Source organism: Anser anser (genome assembly GCF_964211835.1).
Source record: "Anser anser genome assembly, chromosome: 2".
Taxonomy (NCBI): domain Eukaryota; kingdom Metazoa; phylum Chordata; class Aves; order Anseriformes; family Anatidae; genus Anser; species Anser anser.
The window spans coordinates 159,119,384-159,141,890 of record NC_139721.1 but is presented as its reverse complement, the minus strand read 5'-3'; the positions used below and the strand labels follow the sequence as shown (position 1 = coordinate 159,141,890).

At 36.3% G+C, this 22,507-nt stretch overlaps 2 protein-coding genes across 19 annotated transcripts in view; one reads left to right on the top strand and one right to left on the bottom strand.

Annotated features, from left to right (window-relative positions):
- ADCYAP1R1 (ADCYAP receptor type I) overlaps positions 1–22,507 on the bottom strand; it is a 343,361-nt gene that overhangs the window by 53,591 nt on the left and 267,263 nt on the right. For 16 of the 18 annotated variants that reach the window (XM_083825483.1, XM_083825479.1, XM_083825478.1 and 13 more), the window contains one exon: positions 4,376–4,483. In XM_083825483.1, the coding sequence (XP_083681609.1) occupies positions 4,376–4,483 (108 nt within the window). Of the gene's footprint in view, positions 1–4,370; positions 4,484–6,754; positions 6,811–22,507 lie in introns of all 18 variants that reach the window. The other 2 variants (XM_083825477.1, XM_083825470.1) reach the window with 2 other exon arrangements.
- The window catches only part of LOC310894862 (uncharacterized protein), a 39,201-nt gene continuing 24,598 nt past the window's right edge, over positions 7,905–22,507 (top strand). Inside the window, exon 1 of the mRNA XM_083825494.1 lies at positions 7,905–21,457. Coding sequence (XP_083681620.1) covers positions 21,248–21,457 — 210 coding nt within the window. The 5' untranslated portion in view covers positions 7,905–21,247. The remainder of the gene's footprint in view (positions 21,458–22,507) is intronic.

Genomic DNA, 22,507 nt, shown 5'->3' with positions numbered 1-22,507 from the left:
TGCATCTGAAATGAAATGAAAAATTCTGATGATTTTAGGGGAGCAGAGAGGTGAAATAAAATTTTACAAGGAACTATACACATGAGATTTGCAAAAGATTTTAACATTGGGATTTCTATATGATGTTAACAGCAGTTCAAATGTTACTGCTCAGTCCAATTACAATGAAGGTGAGAGCAGAGTATATTTTCAAATTCTGAACAGCAAGAGATGGTATTTTTAACTAGATCCTCTGAATCATTTTTCAACAAAGCATCTCTATGGATGATGGAATTAGATTAGTTAATTTTTATTTTTAGACTCCATTTCTTTTTCTTTTTACTGCATGTGGAAATCAGGCATCCAAGTCAAGACAGCCAAATTCCTTTCTGAAATTCATCAAACAAACAAGACTTCTCCAGTGGCTTCATTCATCTCAAGATAAGCATTTGAGATAGGTCAGAGGAAACATCTACAAGTACCTATTGCTTTCCATTCATTGAACCAGAAATCCATATGACCTGTTCAGACATACACAAATAACTTTTAATATCCAAACCCAAACGAATTAAATTCCTTCCACTCTTTAAAATTAATATTTCCCCATATGGTTTCCCTGCTGTCATCCAAGCAACTGTAACTACAGGTGCTTTGGGGCTTCATAAGACAAATATTTTTAATGTATAAATTAAAGTTATTGCTACTGTTTGTAAAAATGTAAAAAAAATATTTTTGGTCATATAAAAACGTTGTTGTATTAAGAATGAGTATGCTATTAACAAATTTTATTGGCAGTGCCTAGCTCACTTACATAATCTAGAAACACAGAAGCAGCCAGAGAATACTATAACAATCTATAAAATGTGATTAGCCATGTCTTAGAAACATTTTAGTTATCTAATAATCCTTTATTTAAGGAACCTTCATAAAATGTGACTTTTTTCATTAAACCCTCCTTGAAGCAAATATACTTGGTTAATTAAAATTAGCAGTAATGATACTGAAAACCCATACTGATTCACCCAAGAGAGTGACTACGGATGTAGATATTTCCACCTTGGGGTCACTAGTGCAAATCCAGTCAGGCCTGCAGAGGTTTCAAACTACTCCAGATTAAATGTTTATTTGTTTATATAATGAATTATGAATCTCGGTTTTGCTCCTACTGAACAGATGTCCAAAAACCCTCAAACCCACCACTAGAAGCGGTAACAGCTGTCACTTTTATTACTGGTCCCTTAAGGAGATAAAGAAAGAAGGACATATATTTACACTGGACTGACTACTCTTCCCTTAGGGTCATACTATCGCCCTGTTAGAGGCCAAATGTGAAGTACAATATACAAACCAGGCTGTAAATCCAAGGCAAATATTTAAAAATATTATTTCAGACATTTAATTTACAGTTTTTTGTTATGGTAGAGCATTTCATTTTTATATAAAGAAATATTTTTATTTTTCTAAAATGTATATTACTTTTCAAAAAATATATATATATATATGTTTTATAAATATAGGAGAAGATTTTCCATTTAAAAGGTTAGTTATGTGATGGAATAATGGAATAGATAACACTGAGCTGGCCCTGACTTTGAGGAGGGAGACAGACTAGATGGTTTCTCAGAAGAGCTGAGAGTGCCATAATTACTTCAGAAACGAGGTCACCATAGAAAAGAAATTTCATCAATAAATTTGAGAAGGCACTATTTTTGTGGGGGATAAAATGAGGAGCATTTGAGATATTCCTTGAAATAAAAAAGAGCAGTGAAAAGGTCTGCTGCAGAGGTTTGTTGACAGATTGTCAGAGATTGCCTAAGATTTCCTAGACTGTGGATGCACATGGCATCACTCTCCATACAATCAAACTAGTAATATCTGAGCATTGCATTAGGAAAAAAAAAAAAAAAAGGCGACAAAGAGAGGGAGAGACAATTTGAAAATTTCTGCCTATGTTACCATGCTTATCTTGAGGATATGGGGGGGAAGCAGATTAAAAGACACCAGAAAGGAGGGGTCCTAACAGAAATTTGGAGAGGTACTGCCTTGAGCAGCAGGCCTCCTGCAGTTATATCAGAAGATAACAGCAGATCAGCCATCTGTTGATGCACAATAAACAACATAAACGTATTTTGTCTGCAGGCTGCAAACATCACTGGTAACTGGATTGCAAAAACTTTTGGCTGAATGTGTATCCTGCTCAAAGGACGACCAGAACTGGTTTGACAGTCAGGTTGAATGACAAAAATCGATGACAAAATTATGAAGAAGTAAAAAAACAAACAAACAAAAAAACAACCCTGAAGGATGGAAGAATATTTCCTTTCCCATGCTAGATACAAAACCTCATGAATACTTGTGTGTTATTTTTTTTCTGTTATGGTTGACTATGACGGTTCAGTAAGTGTCATTGTACCCACTGAATCAATACTGGACCAATATTGCAGCAGTAAAGATTATGTTTAATTATCTTTGCTAATAATTGAAGCACATAATATTATAGTAATAACTTTATTTTTCTATCTTATAATTTAAAGAGGGACTTATCTTTCTCCCTTCAAAAATTAGGTGCCTTGTTTATGTGAGTTGTCTTTAGTACTTGCTGGATAATGAGATATCTCCAAAGGGTGATTTACCTCATGTTTCTTGAAATGACATATATTGTCTTCTGTTGGTCTTTTTCTCTTATTTTCTTTCCATTAATTAAAGATGGAGTCCAGTGAACTAATCTAGAGAAGGCATTTGAATTTCATATGGGTATTTTTAGTGAGGTGGTGATCACTCTTAAATTCCTCTCAGTTTCACAAGAGTATTGACATTTTCTTCTGTGTCTAGATGAGTTCAAATGGTTGTATTTAAAGGTGGGCATTTCTGCAGTCCTGGAGCTGTTTATGAAACATTAACTGTCTCCCCAAAATCATGTTCTGCATGTAGCAACACTGAGAAGGTGAATTTTGTACTCAACATTAGATATGAATAGTTCATTGGCAAAATAATCTTTGGGAAGAAGGATCCCAGAGGGAAAATGGTGAACCTTTACTTCAATGGGAAGTGCTAATTAAGTGATCCATGCTAGGCTAGATGGGTGCTGGGGGGAGATGGAAAAAACTGTTAATTACCAACAAAGGCTTGTTGTTAGCTAACTCTGATAGGAGGACTTTGCCACCCTCAGTCATTCACCTGGGAAGCTCATTTCATTGCATCATGAAAAAAATAAAAAAATTTCAAGAGATCATCTAATAAATCTATAAACCTGCTGTGAACATCTTAATAGTGTTTCCTCCTCTCCATACCCTCTCATTTTTACTCAGCAAATTTTCAAGTATTTCAAAGTTAATATATATATATGTGAATATATATATACTTATATATATAGAAAAGATGAGATATACATATATAAGAAAAGATAAGGGGGTTTTGGTATCACACAAACAGTAGCTTGAACAGACTCACTCACCATTAAAGCACACTAAATAGTATTAATAATAAGTAAATACTATTGCTACTGATAACATAGGTTTTCACATTAATAGCACCTAGTTGGGCAGCAGGGGCTGGGTTGTATCTGGATTGAAGCCAAGTGTCTGATAGGGTTTGGTTATCAAGCATGAGTTCATGGGGCTTTTGGTTCAAGCCTAAAGTAGTTGGGAAAAGAGAGAAAAGAGAAAAAGGAACCAGCCTGGCTGGCCATAAGCAGTACATTCTGCAAGATGAGGGACAACTCTGACAGGAAGCAATGCATGCTGGAAGCAGAAATATTTCATTTCACCACATTGCAACCGGGGCAAGTTTCCAATCTTTTATTTACTTTTGTTTGCTTACTTGGTTGCTGGTGCCAGTTGCAAGGGGCAGTAGGATGCTGACTTCTCATTTCTACAGACCACAAAAAGACATGATGGAGCTTCTGCATCTCTTCAGGAATTTTTAATTCTCACTGAACTTTCACTGGGCCTCCAAGAGGGTAGCTCCTTGCATTGATCATTTCAAGCCTGTGTTCTCCTTAAGCATGAGCAGAACCCAGGTCTGAGTTCTAGTTATTTTCTAAAATAAATTTGAATTGAGATGACTAGTTATCCGAGACCTTCACACGGTGTCAGGCCTCTTTGATCTCTGTGGAGACCCAAGGGCAGAACATCCCTTTTAACAATTAGACTTGGTGATATTTTATTGATATATAATCTGTGAAGATTTTTTTCCACACATCTCTCCCCCAGATCCCAAAACATGCACACACATCTACACACACATATCCCATTTTTCTACTGCGTGCTTTTGAATAGAAACTCAACCAACCCTAGGCCACTGAGAGTTTTGTTTTCCCTTTATATTGAGCAGTTAAGTCAGATTTTATAGTCATGCTGGCCACGCAGAAGCAAAGAACATGGAGAAAATACTTTACCGTCTTCAGAGATGATAAATCTGAACAGTGCAGGACACTTGACAAAGACAATTTCACCCACACTTGCAGGTTTCCAGCATGTAATATTGTCCCACATTCCTGGGCAACCTATAGAAGAGAGGGGAACAAAAGACACATTATGGTACAAATCCTCTTTTTTTTTTTTTTTTTTTTTTAACAATCATAATAGTTTATTGTTGGTTCTTCTTCTATCCTCAAATGTGTACTTGGTTAGAATGATAAATATTATTTTCTAAGTTTTCCCTGGAAAAGAATAATTTGTACTGGTAAGAAAAGCATAAGTATGATATAGTTGTATGGTACTATAATGGACAGACTCTAACCTAGCAAAAAAATGTTGTTTCCTAGTCCCAATTAAATCACTCCAGTGTATGTCAGGAATGAATTTTCTCTTGAGCACGAAATCTACCACCTTTTAGCTGTCTTTCAACAGTGTTTTGTTAAATCTATAAATCTAAAGTGTTTTTTTTTTTTTTTTTTGTGGATCCTATTTTCAATTTCAAGTCTGTGAATTTCTGCAGACTCTAATCTTTGTCAAAGGTTGGATAATGGCGCTTTGGGGAATTTGACTCAGGAAGGTGACTGGAAACTGAAAAACATATTCTGCTTCCTCCTAAAACTGCTTTTTGTGGATATGTGACGGAAGTTAATCTCTTCCATGTTGTTCATTCTCTCAGGAAAATATTGGGTTTAGAATTAAAAATTACTCCATTAGTAATGACCCATCATAACATCATTCACTGTTTTTTCAGCACTCTGCTCTGGAGCATATAAACTCAAAATATCAAACACAATTTTACATGTAGTGATTTCTTGCTAAAGGCAGAATCAGGCCCTTAACAACCATCGAGGGAGCAAGCCTTGAATTAAGGAACTGAGTGGTGAATAACTGACCTCTTATTACAAGATTGTGCCTTGTATTTCTAACCTGAACATTTCTATTTCAAATTTCCAGTCATTATATAGATCTGGCTCTATTTCGGCTCTCTATTCCTTACGTCAGGAACTAGGTGAAAGCTTCCCGCTGTTTCCTACCTGCTCACACGTGTAGGTTTTAATCTTACCAGAAACAAAGCATGGACATACTTGACATAAAATCAAAACACAGCCAGAACAAGAAGCATGCAGAAATAGGAGGTGATGAGGTTGGGGATGGGAGGTTTCGTCTTTTAGGACATGGGAAGAAGTCAGGTTTATGCATCAGAAACATGACAAATTATGACTGGTTTTCAAGAAGCAGCTTTCTATGCATGACTCCTGCAATTTGGTAAACCTGAGGTCACCATCTTAGTAGCTCATAAACCTAAAAACTTATACAGTATACAGAAAAACTCAGAAATATCTCTCAAATTTCCCACTAATGTACAAATAATGACTTAGTGAAGGAATCTCAAATGGGGATCATCTTCTACCTCAGCAGGAAAATAAAGAAAGACTAAATCTAAATATCCCCATGATTTCTTTGCATTTGATGTTGAAATCAAGCACATAATCTTATCAACTGTTAAAAGCTGCAAGTGCCACACTTTTCTAAGTGACTTTCTGTTGATATACTTTCCCTTTGACTATGTGCCAGGGAAAATAAGATCTTCAATAAAAGCAGATAATACTTCAAAGTGTCATACTTTCAGACTAGGAGAAGTACAGTATAATGAGGGCTGGGTGATCAACTGCTTTACACAGCGTGGGCTTTATAAACTTGTGTGATAGTATGAGATAGACATCAATGGAGGATGTATTTTCACAGGACTGGGCTTTGTATATTTTTTCTATCAGCTTCAGGGGCAGGGAATCAAGTCCTATGTTATCTCACAAAATATAAGCCAGATACTACCATGTGTGGTAAATAGGACAGTTATGAGTTGTACAGCGTTTGAAGAATTAGGTCAGTGTCAAACAACAATGTTATACTGATTCCATATTATAAGCATTTGATAATCCTTCTTTCAAATTAAAGGATGTAGCATCAGATTACATAAAATAAATTAATGACCATGTAACATTCTGATCCTATTATCTAAAAGTCTTTCAGCTTTTTCAGACCCACCAGAATATTACTAAAAAATTGGTCATTAAATCACCACAGGAGTTGGGAAAAAAATTAAAACTTTACATTTCCCTCTCCTTATCCCTTTCTTCCACTCCTATGCTAGGTTGTTTCCATCACCAGATGAGGATCTCATTTTATGAATACTGTGATTGAATTGAATATCTCCAAAAGGTATGAAGACGGTCTTTTGAAAAGTTCAGTGGCACAGTCAGTGTACTAAAGATGGAAATCAAGATCAAATTGAGCACTATTAGATTTTACTGTCTTTGATAGCTACTGTTTGTCCACACAGGAGAAACTGTATTTACCTTCTAAATCTGAAGATGCCTAGTAATAGGTTTATAGTTCACCGATGAATGGCAATCTGTACAAAAGTAAAGCATGTGTAAATATCCATGGTAATGAGACATTTGCTTACAAGAGGTGTTAGAAACAATCAAAGTGGCTAATAAAATCTTCTGATAACTACCTGCTAGCCTTGCTCACTTAAATTAAATGGATTTGGTAGAAACAGGGAAACCTTTCTTATTTTTTATTATTACTTTAATATCAGTTGTCTTCTAAACACTGGGGTAGCAATAGATACTGCAAACCAAGCTAGAGAAATGTGCAGAAATCCTCATACTGCACAAAAGATCGGGAAGACAGTGAATAAATATTTCATAGCACTATGTATCAAATTCAGTTATACTAGATGTTTGTTATTGTCATATTACCATGCATAGCTAAAATATAGCCCCATTTAAAAGGCTATAAGTTTGTTGTATTAGAAAAGACTGATGTGCTGACATTGGAAGAGAAGGGAGGGAAGCAAAGAGTACTCAAATAATTTGCCCAAGTTATTAAAAGAGATGAGTGATGAAGATTAGAAATAATTCATTAAGAAAGTTGCCTGATCCTGTCTGGAAAATTTGTATTTGAAACCAACAATTTAGAAAAGCAAAGAAAACAATAACAAAAAAAAATAAATGTAATACAAGACAGTGTGGACAATCCCCTTACATTTATAAACCACGGTACAGACACAAGCTCCTGCTGGGTGAAATCTGCCCATGGAAATCAATGTGACTTGAGTGTGAAACTGCACAGCAGGGTTCTCCACTGGCACTGATGGTATGTCTCCTTTGCCATGTGATGTAGGGATACAAAAGCTCACTTTGAAAAAGGTGCCTTAGACAGTGTAAGAGGGAGGTGCATCTTCACAAGGGCAATTTTCCTGGTTCTTAGCATGTTAGGAATAAAGAATATCAGCAAATAATTTTAAAGAAAAAAGATTTAATGTGTGCCAGAGAAAGGAAAGGAAAGGAAAGGAAAGGAAAGGAAAGGAAAGGAAAGGAAAGGAAAGGAAAGGAAAGGAAAGGAAAGGAAAGGAAAGGAAAGGAAAGGAAAGGAAAGGAAAGGAAAGGAAAGGAAAGGAAAGGAAAGGAAAGGAAAGGAAAGGAAAGGAAAGGAAAGGAAAGGAAAGGAAAGGAAAGGAAAGGAAAGGAAAGGAAAGGAAAGGAAAGGAAAGGAAAGGAAAGGAAAGGAAAGGAAAGGAAAGGAAAGGAAAGGAAAGGAAAGGAAAGGAAAGGAAAGGAAAGGAAAGGAAAGGAAAGGAAATGTTCCTTAAACTTTGTTCAATTCATCTCAGCTAGCTGAAGTGATGCAAAGCTTGGCATCTGACCTAGGGAAGCTACTTAAACCCTCTTCATAGCATGAGCAGAAGAGTGTTTCTTCTTAATTAGCTAGCTACCTTCTCTCCAATCGGATGTCTCATCCTTTGGGAGGCCCATTTGTCAATGACTTTTGAGGAAACACAAAGTTAATTTGACTACAGAATTAGTCAGGACTGATTTAAGTTCAGATGGCTAAGACTTACCTATTTAACCTTACTCAGCTAAGCGAAGTTTCTTCTGTAGTCCATGGACAGACACTTTTCAGATAGGGATAACCCCATTTTAACATGGCAGTGGTGATGAATTGCTCTGTAAGTGTACTTCCTTCTCTCCACTGATTACATTCAGTAGAATGAGTATAAGAACTGTTATCCTAAATATCTGCCTATTGAATAGCTAAAGCTTATATTCCCCGTAGGGTCTATGTGGTCTTTTGGATTAGACATGAACCAATAGCCTTCTGGGCACAGAGCTGACCAGTAGCAACGCAGCCTTAGCCACCTTCCTACCCTGAGTGAAGAAGTCTAGCTGAGGGCTGAAACATGTTACTGCAGGCTGTGAATGGTGCCAGCATAGCTATATACTTCCCAAGCAACTCGAACCACAGGTAAACCACAACGGCTGCTTATGGAAAACCACTTGGTCAATACCCACACCTTTATCTCAAGCTTCTGTTTGTAAAAGTGTGAGGAAAAAAGTGTTTAACTGTAAGCTCCTTGTGGCAGTGTTCACCTTCTGTTGTGACTGTTAAATATTGAAGAAGTGGGGTTCTGATTTCAGCTGAAGAACAATATGCATTTTATATAAATTTCATATGAAGCTCATGAAATCTAAGCTGCAATTCAATATTATTGAAACTCATGGTGATACTTCACATTCCTAAGGATGGATCTGACTTGGCAACAACTGAAAAGGAACAGCTGTACAAGAGAAAACCCAAATTTCATAGCAAGGAGAAAACTATGTGTTTTTTTTTTTTTATCATTTTCCAGTCTTCAGATGTAATTTTAAGATTATGCCTAGCACTAAAACCATTCCAGTCATCCAGTCATCCAGTCATCGAAGAGCTCTTCTGAAAATAGCTTGGCTTTCTTTATCTTCTTCCTCACCTCTGTCAAGAGCTCTTTACAGTCCCGGTTTTGATAGTGGCTAGGTATAACAACAGATTTCAGGCAGTCCCATGGCTAAACTTCCCCAGTTTCAAGGAAAGGACCTTGCTTTAAATTGGCTGCCTGCTATCTTCAGCCAACATGGAGTCACTGTCACCAGGACTGTGTGCAAACTGTTCTTTTTCCATACATCTGTGTCCTATCACCTCATGGTGCCTCTTCTGCAATACTCTCATTCACATTCTATATAGTTACATGCTCTTTATTGTATCCGCAACACCCTCCCATTTCCTCATTCTTTCCCTAGTGGAACACAACTGCTCATTTCTGACATATATTTTTGGCAGGAGAAGGTGCAAATGCGGAGATGTGTTTTTGGATGGCAAGGTCTGTGGACTAAATCTCTGTGAAATCATTCAGTCCTCTTGAAATTGTTAAGTCGGTCTTACCTGGCCCCTCTCTGTGAAAATACTCATTTTGACATCTTCCTTGTAATCAGCACACCATTTTCACAAAACATATAGGAATTTGCAGCTCTGACACTACTACTTCTCTGACAAGTATTGCTGATTTATTCAGAGACCTTAAAATTGTTGGCTGAAGTGAGGGTGTGAAAAAAGAAATGACAAGACAATTGGCAAAGGGGTTAATGGGCCAATACACAGACAAAAGGTAATAGATAACACATTTGCATAAAATTTGTTTCCTTGGAATATTAAGAAAAAATGTAAATACATAAATGTGATATTTTTATATTTTTTTCATATATGGAAATGAAGGCTTGAGGTGAAAGTCAATCCATTTGGCTTACAATGTTCAGTTTTAGTTCCAGCTCTTTTTCTCATTTATTAGTTTAAAATGTCACATTCAAGGTCATATTGCCTTCAGAAAAGTAATATCAAAGAAAACATAATGTTACAAGCCAGTATATTAAACCGAATTATGTGATGCACAATAACTTTTAAAGGGCATACTACATATAAAGCCCTTCAGAGAGAGGGGGAATATGAGATAGGTGCTTCCTGTTCTTTCATAAATCTAGGTAAATACCAAAATAAATAAAAGTTTAAGCAAGGCCTGGGTATGAGACCTGGATTTCCAAAAGTGATTGACATTTCAAAGTAGAATTACCTTATAGGAGCTCCTATTGCAGAAATGGTGTCTCTGCAGGTGTTTCAATTTAGGCAGAAAAATCATAACAGTCAGATTCAATAGTTTCTTTTTGAAAGCCCAGGACATAAGAAAGTAGAAAATAAAAAACAATGGAAATTCCAGAAAAAGCTACAAAGGAGGGAAAAAAATACTAACAGAAGATATCCTATGTTGGAAAAGAAAATACTTGATCACTTGCAAGTAAAAAAAAAAAAATAAATACATAAAGTCATTCCTTCCTTAAAATGTCTTACATACAAAGCAGGATTGAAAGACATAGTACAAGAAAAAGCCCAGAAAAAGCTTTGCTGGGGAAGCCCAGCAGAGAAAAACATTTTCTCCCCTTCCCAGTTACTATTTCTCATAGCTCCTGGCATTATTTGAACAATGTTTACTGATACAGCACATGCCACCCAGACCAGCTATTACACTAAGAATTTCTACCTTTATTCAAATTTTCCTGCTGCTGTAGCAAGAAGCACCTTGTTTTGTCTATCATGGCATTCATTCGCCTTCAAAATATAAATGTTAAATACGTAAATATGAGCTAAGTTCTTCTACACCTCTTTTATAGCACATGAAAACAAAACAAAACAAACAAAAAAAAAAAACAGACACCTCCAGAGGGCACTGCTGTAGGGTTTCTAAGATAAATTGTCCTCTGGAATGCCTGTTTTCTTGTTTTCTGCTACTGATTAGAACAGGCACCAAGAGAAAGCCTAATCTTAGGCTTTAAAAATCTGTATTCAGAGCATAAGAATTCCACACTTATCGTACCAGTCACTCCACTAGGGCTGCATAGGAAGAAAAATAAACTGTGGTCACACCTACCCGCAGTTTGCCCACATTAACATTTTCCATTGCCTTTCTCTAGATAACTGCTGCTCCTGGCATAAATGCAACACTGTTTCATTTTAAATCTTTTTTTTTTTTTTAACACTTCTTTGTTTTGTTTTAATATTTACAATCTCTTTTTTGACTATTTTAAATCTATTGTTTATATAGTGATAACTGTATAAACTATGATAATATTTTCTACTGGTATGTCATTATCAGTAAAGTTAGTTGTTTTACAGGATGATATTTACAGAGACCTAAAAATTCCTGAGTGAAACACTGTTTTCAAATAACTTATAAAAAATGTTGGCTTAATTTATGAAACAAAACATCGGAAGAAAATGATTTGAGATACTTCACTTTTTATCTATCAAGTTAATTCTAGACTGTATTAAGAACTAGAAGTGAAATAAACAGAAAGAATGGGCTTTCTTTGACTATAACAGTGGGTCTTATAGCACAGAAGCAGAAAACAATGAGATGAAGATGGCAGGCTTTAGCTTGCAAGAGTTGAGGTGCATATGCCTTGCATTTGCCAAACCTAAATTGTGTTTTTCAGAACTAGAAGCTAGTCTTTTTTTTTTTTTTTTTTTTTTTTCCCGTGTTCCTCAGGGAAGTTTTCACCTGCTTTGGCTGTTCTGCATTACTTAAGCAGTTTGATTCACTTTCTTGATATATCTTAGGAGCAAGCTACACAAATTATAAATCAGAACTCTATCCTTATTCCTACTATTTACATAGGGAAACAAGTACATACAAATACACACACTAACCACCGTTAGACCGTGATCTGTCTCAGAGGAGAAAAGAAAACCAAGATCTCTTCATTTTTCCAGCAGTTCATCCATTTGAACTACTGTCCTCATGACAGTGAAAGGTCTTGTCTATGTCTTGTCTCCATCTATGATCTCCTGTGAAACACATCTAAACAGGAAAGGCTAATGCCAAATTATTATTATTATTCTTTGAACATTTTATACATGGCAAAGATCAGCCTTTAAATGCCAGAAGCTATTGGACTTGATAATTCTTGTGGGTCCCTTCCAACCAGTATATTCTATGATTCTATCTGTTATTCTATGTTATCTATAATGGGAAAGATATAAAACTATTTTCTTCATCTAAAGCTGTTTATTTCTTTTGATCTCAGGATATTTATTCTAAGTTCATGTTTGTTACTTTTCTTGCATTGTTACCAGCCAAGAAAACCTCATCCAAGAAAATCTCAAAAATCCTTTAAGTGCTGCCAACCAATTGGCCTTAGGTGAGCTTTGGAGCATTTTAAAGGGAAACTTCCGTTTGGCAAAATCTTTGGAACATTTCTTCATCTAATTATACAGGGGAGTAAAAAACCAATTATCTGGGAAATTGAGAGGTTTTATTTAAATTCCTTTAAAAGGGATTGGTTATTCATCTGTGAGAGTCACCATTTTGCTATTCTGGAGGCAGAAAAACTTTGTGAAATTAGTCAGAAAATTAGGAGATTTTATTCCAGTGCTGCTGGAGTACAGAATGACACTTCCAAGCTGCCAAAACCTGACCCAGTGCCAAGCTCACCAGCTGTGGATGATCTGGCATCACTCAGGGCATGTGTAATGTGAGATCATGGGTTACTGCTGGAGGCAGCCTTGCCTGGCAGCAGCTGGTACCCCTCGTTCCTTTTATTGCTGGTGGCAGCCAAAATGGTTATCATTGCCCTGCCCTACCACCACGCCATCCTGACTCACTTCCCTCCTTTCTTAGGAGAAGCAGAGATAATGCAGTTGTCTTTATCAACTCTGTCTTCCATTAATTTTCTAAGCTGAGAGAGAGGGGAAAAGACAGCCTATTCCACCGGTGCCTAGAAGGCTTTGTGTACATCACAGTGCTATTAATCTTAATCCTTAAATCACTAGGATCAAAGTCATTTCTGGGAAAAAGTTAGGAAAAATACTGGCTACAGAGTTAGACAAAGTTTGAGAAGAAAACAAAGGAATAAGAGCCAGAAAGTTGCGTTCTTCTATAAAGCATTACCTTCTTCTGTCAGATCCTGCCCAAATGGTTCATCTCTTTCGCACATACAACCTGCCTAAAACTAATGATTAACTAAGGGCAACAGGATGGAGCACTACAAACTGTTTCCTATCTTTTCGAAGTGTTTCAGTTAACAGTATTAACTAAGACTATTTTTGTCTGTTTTAGTGGAGGAGCTGGGTAGAAATATAGGTCTCTAAACTTTTTATTCAAAACATATGTGCATGCTAATTTTTCACAATTATTAACATGCCTCACAATGAACCCTGGCTTTCGACTACGGCTGTAAGCAAAGATTCTTTCCAAGCTGTATAAGAGTCCATTGCTACTTTTGCCACACATGTAGAGCAGTTGATATTTGGCCCATTGTAATATTTATGGGCCTATGAAGAAGACATCTGTAAAGATCAATGGGATTCACTCATTGCCATGGACACAGAGAAAATAAAAAATTTCTTGTTATGTCTTTTTGGTGTTTTGGAGTTTGTATTCCTTTGGAAACAGAGAGAAGATGGGGCTGTATGGGAGAAGAAATTAAGAGGATTTGGTAGCAGGTCTTCTGAGCATTAACGTTTCCCAGAAATAAATTCAGGATTTCAAATCTGCTCTGACACAAATGGAAAAACAAAAACAAAAGCAAACAACAACAACAAAAAACATTTCCTTGATTTGGTAGTTTTTAACAAATCTCACAACAGTACTACAGTGGGACTAAAATGGGATATAAGCCTTGAAACAGTCTCTCCCTGTGGGGCTGTGCTTTGAACTTAAAAAATAGCTAAATAGGATTTTCAATGAGACTTACTCAGAGCAAACCTGAGGTGAACAGCTGCCTACTCAATGACATGTGCAAGAATTTGGACTTGCTTCTTAAAGGATAAATCGACTAAACAAAACAGACAGGCGTTGAACAACTGAAAATAGCAACCAACCTCAAGGGCTATGTGACTGCTAATTTCAGAACTTATGTTAAATTCCATTGCACATACATTAACTTCTCTCAAAAGCATTTACAAATGGTAATGATTTAGGTTTCATGGTAGCTCTGTGGGTAAGAAGATTTTCTGCTCTTTTTACAGCTTGAAAACAAAACAAAACAAACACAAGAAATAACATTGAAAACTAAAGACCCTCCAGAGCAAGAGTTGTAATAGAGCTAAGAAGAAAGCTGACCCTTCATTTTTATACTCCTGTCCTCATTTTCTTGCTTTTCTAATGTTTATAAATAGTTATCTAAATGGAGAAGGCACTTCTGTAGTAGAAGATAACTTATAACAGATCTCAGGCCAAATTCGTTCTTGATGTAACCACAGTGACGCCAATGTGGATACATTTGAGAGGTATTTATTCCTTGTTTACTCCTTCAAATCTTCTGAGAATGAGAAATGACTGAATTAAATAACTTAATTTCTTTCAGTGTGCAAATTCCATAATCTCTCCTGGAAATTGCTCTAGTGGTGAGTCAAACAATTCCTTATTAGAGCCCATGGGACCTGATGATCTACTGGAGGAAGCAAAGGAAATAAATACATTTTAAAAAGCTGGTTAAAAGGCATGTTAACACATTGTGTGTCTGCTGTTTCATGATGAACTTCTCTGATTCTGCCCACAATGTATTCAGAGAACAGCAAAAACATAACTGAAGCACAAATCCGATGCATTAGTTTAAAGATTTGCATACACCTAGGTAATTTTGGTCAGTATATAAAAGACTAAAGTAAATTATATCGTTCAGTAAGTTCTCAGCTGCAAGATGTTTTCCAGTCCAAAGTAAAGATTGATGGTTTGATCTGGGCAGTTTACAGCCTGAAGTGAAAAGGCAACGTGAGTGGTATTGATATGTGAAAATGAGAGTGTATGACAAAGAAGGATAAAGATACATTAGTGAGGCATGGAGAGATATCGTGATCATTCCCCTGATAACCGGATAATTTTTTTTTTTTTTGGTTGGTTGGTTGGTTGGTTGATTTTGGAAAGGTTTTCAGCATTGAGAGAATAAGAAGAAATGGAATGAGATGTAGACTGGGAAGAAATGACCAGTGCCATCACAGCCAGAAACCAGAGGCCTTATAATCCAGGCAAAGGATAAGTTTACACACTTTTTAAACTCTATAGTGTGTAAACTACAGCATACACCTCTCCCATCAGCCTATAGTAAAGCAAAGAAAAAAAATCCATAAATATCATAATGAGATCCAGGAAGAATCAAACAAAAATATTTCCAATATTGAGCAAAATGATTTCCAATGCCTTAAATACATTAAATGTGTTAGGTGAAAATGCCCAGAAAACCATAGGAAGTGGTCACAGGTCACAGGTCCAAGTGGAAATAATACCAAATCTGAACCACTAGGGACAAGACTATTCCCTTGCCTTTGTTAGAATGTGGATCAGGTTCTTAGTGAACAAGTGTAATGTATCTATCTTTGTCTAAAGATTAGGAGGATACAGGAAGAAATGGGAAGCAGTTATTAAGGGGTTCTGAAGCTGCCATCACTACCTGACCACTTATAGCATAGAAACAGTCATATTAATTTCAACTTCCAAATATACAGATATACACATCAAACCTCCAACACTGCTGGTTTAGTCACTACCTCCATCAAAGCTACTACAGTAGGCATTGCATGAAGTGGTATTTTGGGAAAAAACATTTAAAATATTTTTTTAACCATATTTGGACAAAAAAAAACCAACAATCTGCAGATCTTCATTTTCCTTTTGCTTACTCCTGTAAATGAGGAGTTAATTCCAACAGCAACTGAGTTTCTTCATGCATTAAGTTGCTGTAAGTTGGAGACTACTAGTTTGGAGAATTTAAAGATGGGTTAAAAATATATATGAAATGGAAATAATTGTGTTATTCCTTCTCCCTCTCTTCTCACTAGAAAGTTAGTCCTGGTAGAAAGAGAAATTGTTCTGTGGTATTGCTCATAAAATGTGTGGGCAGGTAATTACTCTCCTGTCTGAAGCAATAAATAACTATGAAAATTTGCATACATATAATCAATATTCTTTTACTGGTGATATTTCTTAGAATGTTTAATAATCACAGAAACACAGAAAATAAGGCTGGAGGGAGCTGTGGAGTTCATAAAGTTCATTCCTTGCACCCAGACAAAATAAACTGTAACTAAAATCTCTAAAAGTGAATTTGTGAGATCTAATTATTGGTGACATTCTTATTACCTGGACAAAGGATTAGAATGTATTACAGGGCACAGTTCTGGACATCTTAGCACTTACAGTAAAGGTCCAGAAACTTTATGTTTTGACCATTTGATGATCTGTGACTTCCAGGGACTGTGATAGCATCAGTGTCATATATAAAGATGGTAAAAGATTTTTTCATGATGTTTTGAGAGTGAATAGATGTCAAATTCCTAAGCAGACGGGAAATTAACCCATACTGTAAAACACAGTTAAGAGTGTAAAAGGTATTTATAGATATAGGTGTGTATTTATATAGGTATGGAACACAGATGTATGTATATAATAATATCTATAATAATATATAATAATATACAAATATATGTATATAATAATATAATATATATAATAATAATATGTATATAATATATGTATCCTCAGATACCTGTGTCCATGGACTATGTCTTTAGGGTACTTGTAGAAGAAAAATGAGAAAGCACATAAAAGGTTGCACCATTTATAAAACAATCAAGAAATCTTATATGTATTGATCAGCCGTTGTAATTGTATCGTTTGAACTTTTCTTTATCAGTTCTTGATCCTTGAAGAATAATGTGAAACAAATGATTATGTAACAGTCTGACTAGGAGTACTGTATTTAATTTTGTTCTTGTTTATTCAGTTATGATAATAATGGGTTCTGTCTTAAGTCATTTACAGGTTAGCAGAGAAAGGGTAGAATCATATTAGTCATTTGGCTGTACGACCAAAAACCTGGAATGGATTCAAGTACTCATATCTTGTGAAGAAAAGATGAGGCATGTTTTCAGAATATACGCAACAGTTTTCCAGTGCATTTTAATTAATTGTTTGTGGTCATTTTTCCAGTTTGGCTTTGTTTTTGTTGTATGGTTTCGGCATGCTCTTGTAACACACTCTAACAATGGTTTTTCTCTTATAAAACATTTCATTTTGCATGGGCTACTATGTCCAGTTACTTTTTTTTTTTTTTTTTTCATGCTTGTCCTGGTAATCACTCACTTATGGTACTTGCAGCTTCTCTTTCAATCAGAAATTAAGCATTATTCTAACCCTGTCTTTTGTTTTGCTTGTTGTCTCTATTTGTTTTGTTTCACTGTGCTTGCTTTGATTTGCCTTTATTATTTTATTTTATTATTTTATTTTATTTTATTTTATGTTATTTATTTTATTTTATTTTATTTTTTTTGTAAAGGAAACAAACCAATCATTTCTAGCAACTGTGTGAGCATGAAATGTATGGTTTCATTATCAAAAGTACAAGCTGCTGTGGAGAGGCAGGCATTCAGGAAGCCTTAAATGGCTCTTAGTGTAATCAGAAAAGCAGTAGAAAGAATAGATGAGAACACTGCCTCCAGATGCTTGTCCACAAGATTCAACTACCTGCTCTTGAGGAGTGAAAACTGCACTAACTTTAGATGTGTCTTACTTGGCAAAACTAGCTGGGCAGGCTCCTCATTTAGTTTGTTCCACAGAGAGATGGAAAATAAAATCATACAAGCAAATTATGGAGAATCAGGGAAATGAGCATCCAGAAGCGAAATATGAAGCTAAAATCATTGAGCTTATGGATACAACTTGATTGTGACTCATTTTACAGATTAAAACACCTGAATTTAGGTGTTTTAATATGCAAACTGAATCTGAATCTCAGTATCTGTCTATCAATTGTATAAGGAGTCTTGGGAGACTCAGTTAACTACATCCAGTTCTGTAATTGTTCCCCAAGGAGGTCATTTTTCCCTAAATACAGAGCCCAGTACAGTTCTCTTTACTGAAATACATGTTGATAATGCCTACTGAAGTCAGGGGGAGATGAGGTTGCAGACTGACAGCAGCAGAATTATATCTCAAGAAGAGTAAGAGCTGTTCCTGGTGCTGACCTCAGGACCCTCCAAAATATGTGTTTACAGCATAGTGTAAGAGGCAGGTAATTACTTTGATTCACCTATAAACCTATAAGGCACTACGTATTCATCAAGTTGTCAAAATCACAAGTTGTCGTGGCATCCAGGAACAAAATTCAGAGATGAGAAGAAAAAGAAAATTTATTTTAACTGAGGTCACTCTGAAGTCTGGATGACAAGATTACTAAATTCTACTCTTTTCCTACAATCTTAAAAGAATAATACCTACCCTCAAAAACAAAACAAAAACAAGCAAATAAAAATTAGAATTGGACTCTAACCTTCAATATTCCTATAGATGTGAAATGGAAAACAATAAACAAAGAAAAAAGAAAACACAAAACCAAAGATCACACATCAGTAGGAGAAAAGGTATACTATCCTACTTGTGAAGTGTTTGAAATTAACAGATTATATTAAAATACATGTCAAAGATAGAGATGGGGTCATTGAATCTCCCTCTCTCTCCCTCTCTTCCCTCTCTCTCTTCCTCTCTCCCTCCCTCCCTCCCTCTTTTGCTAAGTAACCTACACGTCTGCTTTCAACAAGCTAATGTGAGCTGAATTTAGCCTCTAGAGTTTGGTGCAGTACTATTGCACCACTGAATAACCCATTTTTTTGTGGTGGAATTCTTATTACAAAGTAAAATCTCAAGCTGGGAAGCATAAAAACAGCAATGGACAACCCCCCTTTTTTAAATAGTATGACATATAAAATTATTCCCTCCAGGATGAAGTATTTCAACACATTAGGCTCTATAACCACAAAAATAAAACACTTGAGAAGAGTCCTTATTTGCTTCATTTGTTTCACAAAAATGATGGAAAACAATGTAAAATTGTGAGATCCTTCCCTTTCTGCTTTCCCATTCCTTCTATTTCACAAGAGGAATTTGGGGAAGGAAATGCATATTCTCTTTACCGCTCTTTTGTCAGGAGCAAATTATCATCCACTTTCTGAGACAGCAGTGCTGGCTAGCTGCTTATGGGCAAAACCACGCACAGATTTCCCTTTCTCCACCCCCATGCTCTCTAGTCCAGAAGCTAAAAACAATATAATGAATATAGGACATGCAGTTCCTGCTGCTTTGCTCATCCAGTGATGGAAGATGCTGTGAAGATAAGCAGGTGCTAGAGGACTGTCCTCACATTTTATCTCTCTTCAGCATCCCATAGAGGAAATAAAGATTTGATCCACTGCAACTTTTGACAAAAGAAAGGGCATAGAATCATAGAATCATAGAATAGGTTAAGTCTCCAATGAAGCAGAAATATAAACAACTTTGAGGAAAAGAAATAAGGCTTAGATAGAGAGTAAGAGCTCAAAGCATTGTTATTTAAAGTGTTATTATGCATACAAGTCACTTTACACTTCTGCAAGTAAAGCTGAATTATGTCATTTTTATTTTTATTTTTTTTTTCCATGGTGAGAGGAGTACATATCGACATTTTTTCTACTGCGTAGCAGTTGGAGTAGCTATACTTGTTATATTGCTGTAGCTTCCTTATCTGTCTGAAGATGATTTAACTCACTGCCCTTCAGTCTTATTTTGCTGAGGAAAAATCAATATGCAAAATCTGTCAGCAGTCCAAATTATTACACTTATTCAATTACATATATTATTGAGGAGGCAGTTTTACATAATGAAGTTCTTGGCTTAAGTTTGTAAGTGAGGTGTATTAATAGGTAGTGGATATAGCTCAGAATGAGCTGAAACAAATTAAATTGTACAGTTGGGTAATTTTAGTCATTGGCCACCTATGTTAGAACATTAGTGCTTGATGAAGTCTTATCAGAAAAAAACATTTCACAGTAAAAAATAGTCTAAGAACAATCTCTTGAGTATTTGGTAGAGCAGCACTTGATCCACGATTAGAGCTTCCCAAATGATCCTACAATACATACGGATACCGAAAGGAGTAATTCTAAATATTTAAAATGCAGTATGTCAGAATGTGAAAAGGAAGTGGTTTTTAGAGTGTACAGAAAACCTTAACATTGAAGTTCTTTACTAAAAGCCATAGAAGTTAGTGCTAACCCCTTCTTTTTCCTATTGCATTTAATGTTCTGTCCCTGGTGATCTAAGTGCAGGTAACCATTCCCATCAACAAAGCAAGCAGTAACTGGCAAATGTGCTTTCCAGAGTGAGATTCATCTGACCAATTGCCAACATCTACATTTGAATAGTCACCAAAATTTTTGTAGTAGTAGACAGAAAGAGGTAATCCTGGAGAACAATGTCTCTCATCTGAAAGCAGACATTTGAAATAGGTCTGATGACTCATTCCCTCAAAAAGCCAACTTTTGCCCATTGACCGTGAAGGCAGCTATAGGGCAATAGCCGAGATAAAAATACCTAAGACGCAGAAATCTCAAGCTCCATAAGAAAAACTCCATGCTGGCTCTGTGGGAAAAAAAAAAAAAAAAAGAAAAAAAAAAAAGAAAACCTGATATTGTTCTCACCTTCACATCAAGCTACAAAAAAATAACAAAGGAAGTTCAAACAATGCCACCTTTATGGCAGGCTCACAAGAGTCCCATTGTATCCAATAGAGTCCAAGCAGCTCACTTCCTGGGCTGTGCCACTGACAGTCCTATTAAATCTACCTCTTATGAGAGACCAGATGAAGGACTGAATAGAGAGACAAGGTGGAAAGACACCGCAGGATACTTGATGATTCTCCTGGTCATTTCATGCAAACGACTGACTGGGTGACCATAATCCTCACATGAAAGAAAAAGGGGGCGGTCTGGTCATGCTCTCCTGCAGCAGGTCACAAGCTGGACAATCATTCCTCGTGCTCACTTCTCTTTGAAAAGCCTTGTGTTCTACAAATTCATAGCTTTGTCAGCTGATGAAAAAACTGTCACACATTGGATCACTGCTCTAGTGTCTCTATTCCCTTCCCAACACTGAACCATAAAAACGAACAAGAATCATGTCATCGAGGTGCATCGCACCTCGAGTACTGTGTTCAGTTTTGGGCTCCTCACTACAAGGACATGGAGGTGCTCGAGAGAGTCCAGAGAAGGGCAACGAAGCTGGTGAGGGGTCTGGAGAACAAGTCTTACGAGGAGCGGCTGAGGGAACCGGGATTGTTGAGCCTGGAGAAGAGGAGGCTCAGGGGCGACCTCATCGCTCTCTACAGGTACATTAAAGGAGGCTGTAGCGAGGTGGGGATTGGTCTATTCTCCCACGCGCCTGGTGACAGGATGAGGGGGAATGGGCTAAAATTGCACCAGGGGAGGTTTAGGTTGGATATGAGGAAAAACGTCTTTACCGAAAGGGTTGTTAGACATTGGAATGGGCTGCCCAGGGAAGTGGTTGAGTCACCATCCCTGGAGGTCTTTAAAAGACATTTAGATGTTGAGCTTAGTGATATGGTTTAGTGAAGGACTTGTTAGTGTTAGGTCAGAGGTTGGACTAAGTGATCTTGGAGGTCTCTTCCAACCTAGACGATTCTGTGATTCTGTGATTATCATCAACAGAAAATGTCATTACATGTGGGGAGCTATTTCAGGGTGGAATGGGAATCAACAGGTGTATCCTGTATCCTGTGATCCTTCATCATAGCAGGGTGATAAAACATATGCTCAACACAACCAAGAATCCTACTTACAGTCTGTATTGGTAGATCCTATTATATTTACTGGTCATACTTTGTGAATTCATTAGCAACAAAAGCTGAAACCTGAGGAATTACAGAAAGGATCAATATTTGCATTTTGTCTTTATTACCTGTTAGCATATGCACCAGTATCTTTTACATCTGTTCAGGCTTTTACAAGCTCAAGCAGAGATCATAAATTATTGTTGTACTTTCTTATTTCTGCCCGTGGTTAATTCTAACTAATAAAATTAAACTCTGTAGGTATGTGTGCATGGTAATCCTTTAGTTCCTCTGCTAGAACAACCAATTATGTCCCTGTTAGTCAATGCTTATATTAAAACTTTACTGATCTTTTTTTTTCCTATGTCTCTACAATCAATGCAAATACATAAGCATATATATATATATATATACATATATTTCCCATAGGTTGATTAATATCCTTCAGCAAACAAACCTGCCATTATTTTTTTAGAGGTCTCTCTTAAGAAACATGACTGGCTTTCTGGAGATGCCTATCTCTTTCCATTGAGCTTTAGTGAGTTCTACAGCTCTTTTATTCTGTATGTGAAATGAAGTGGACTTCAT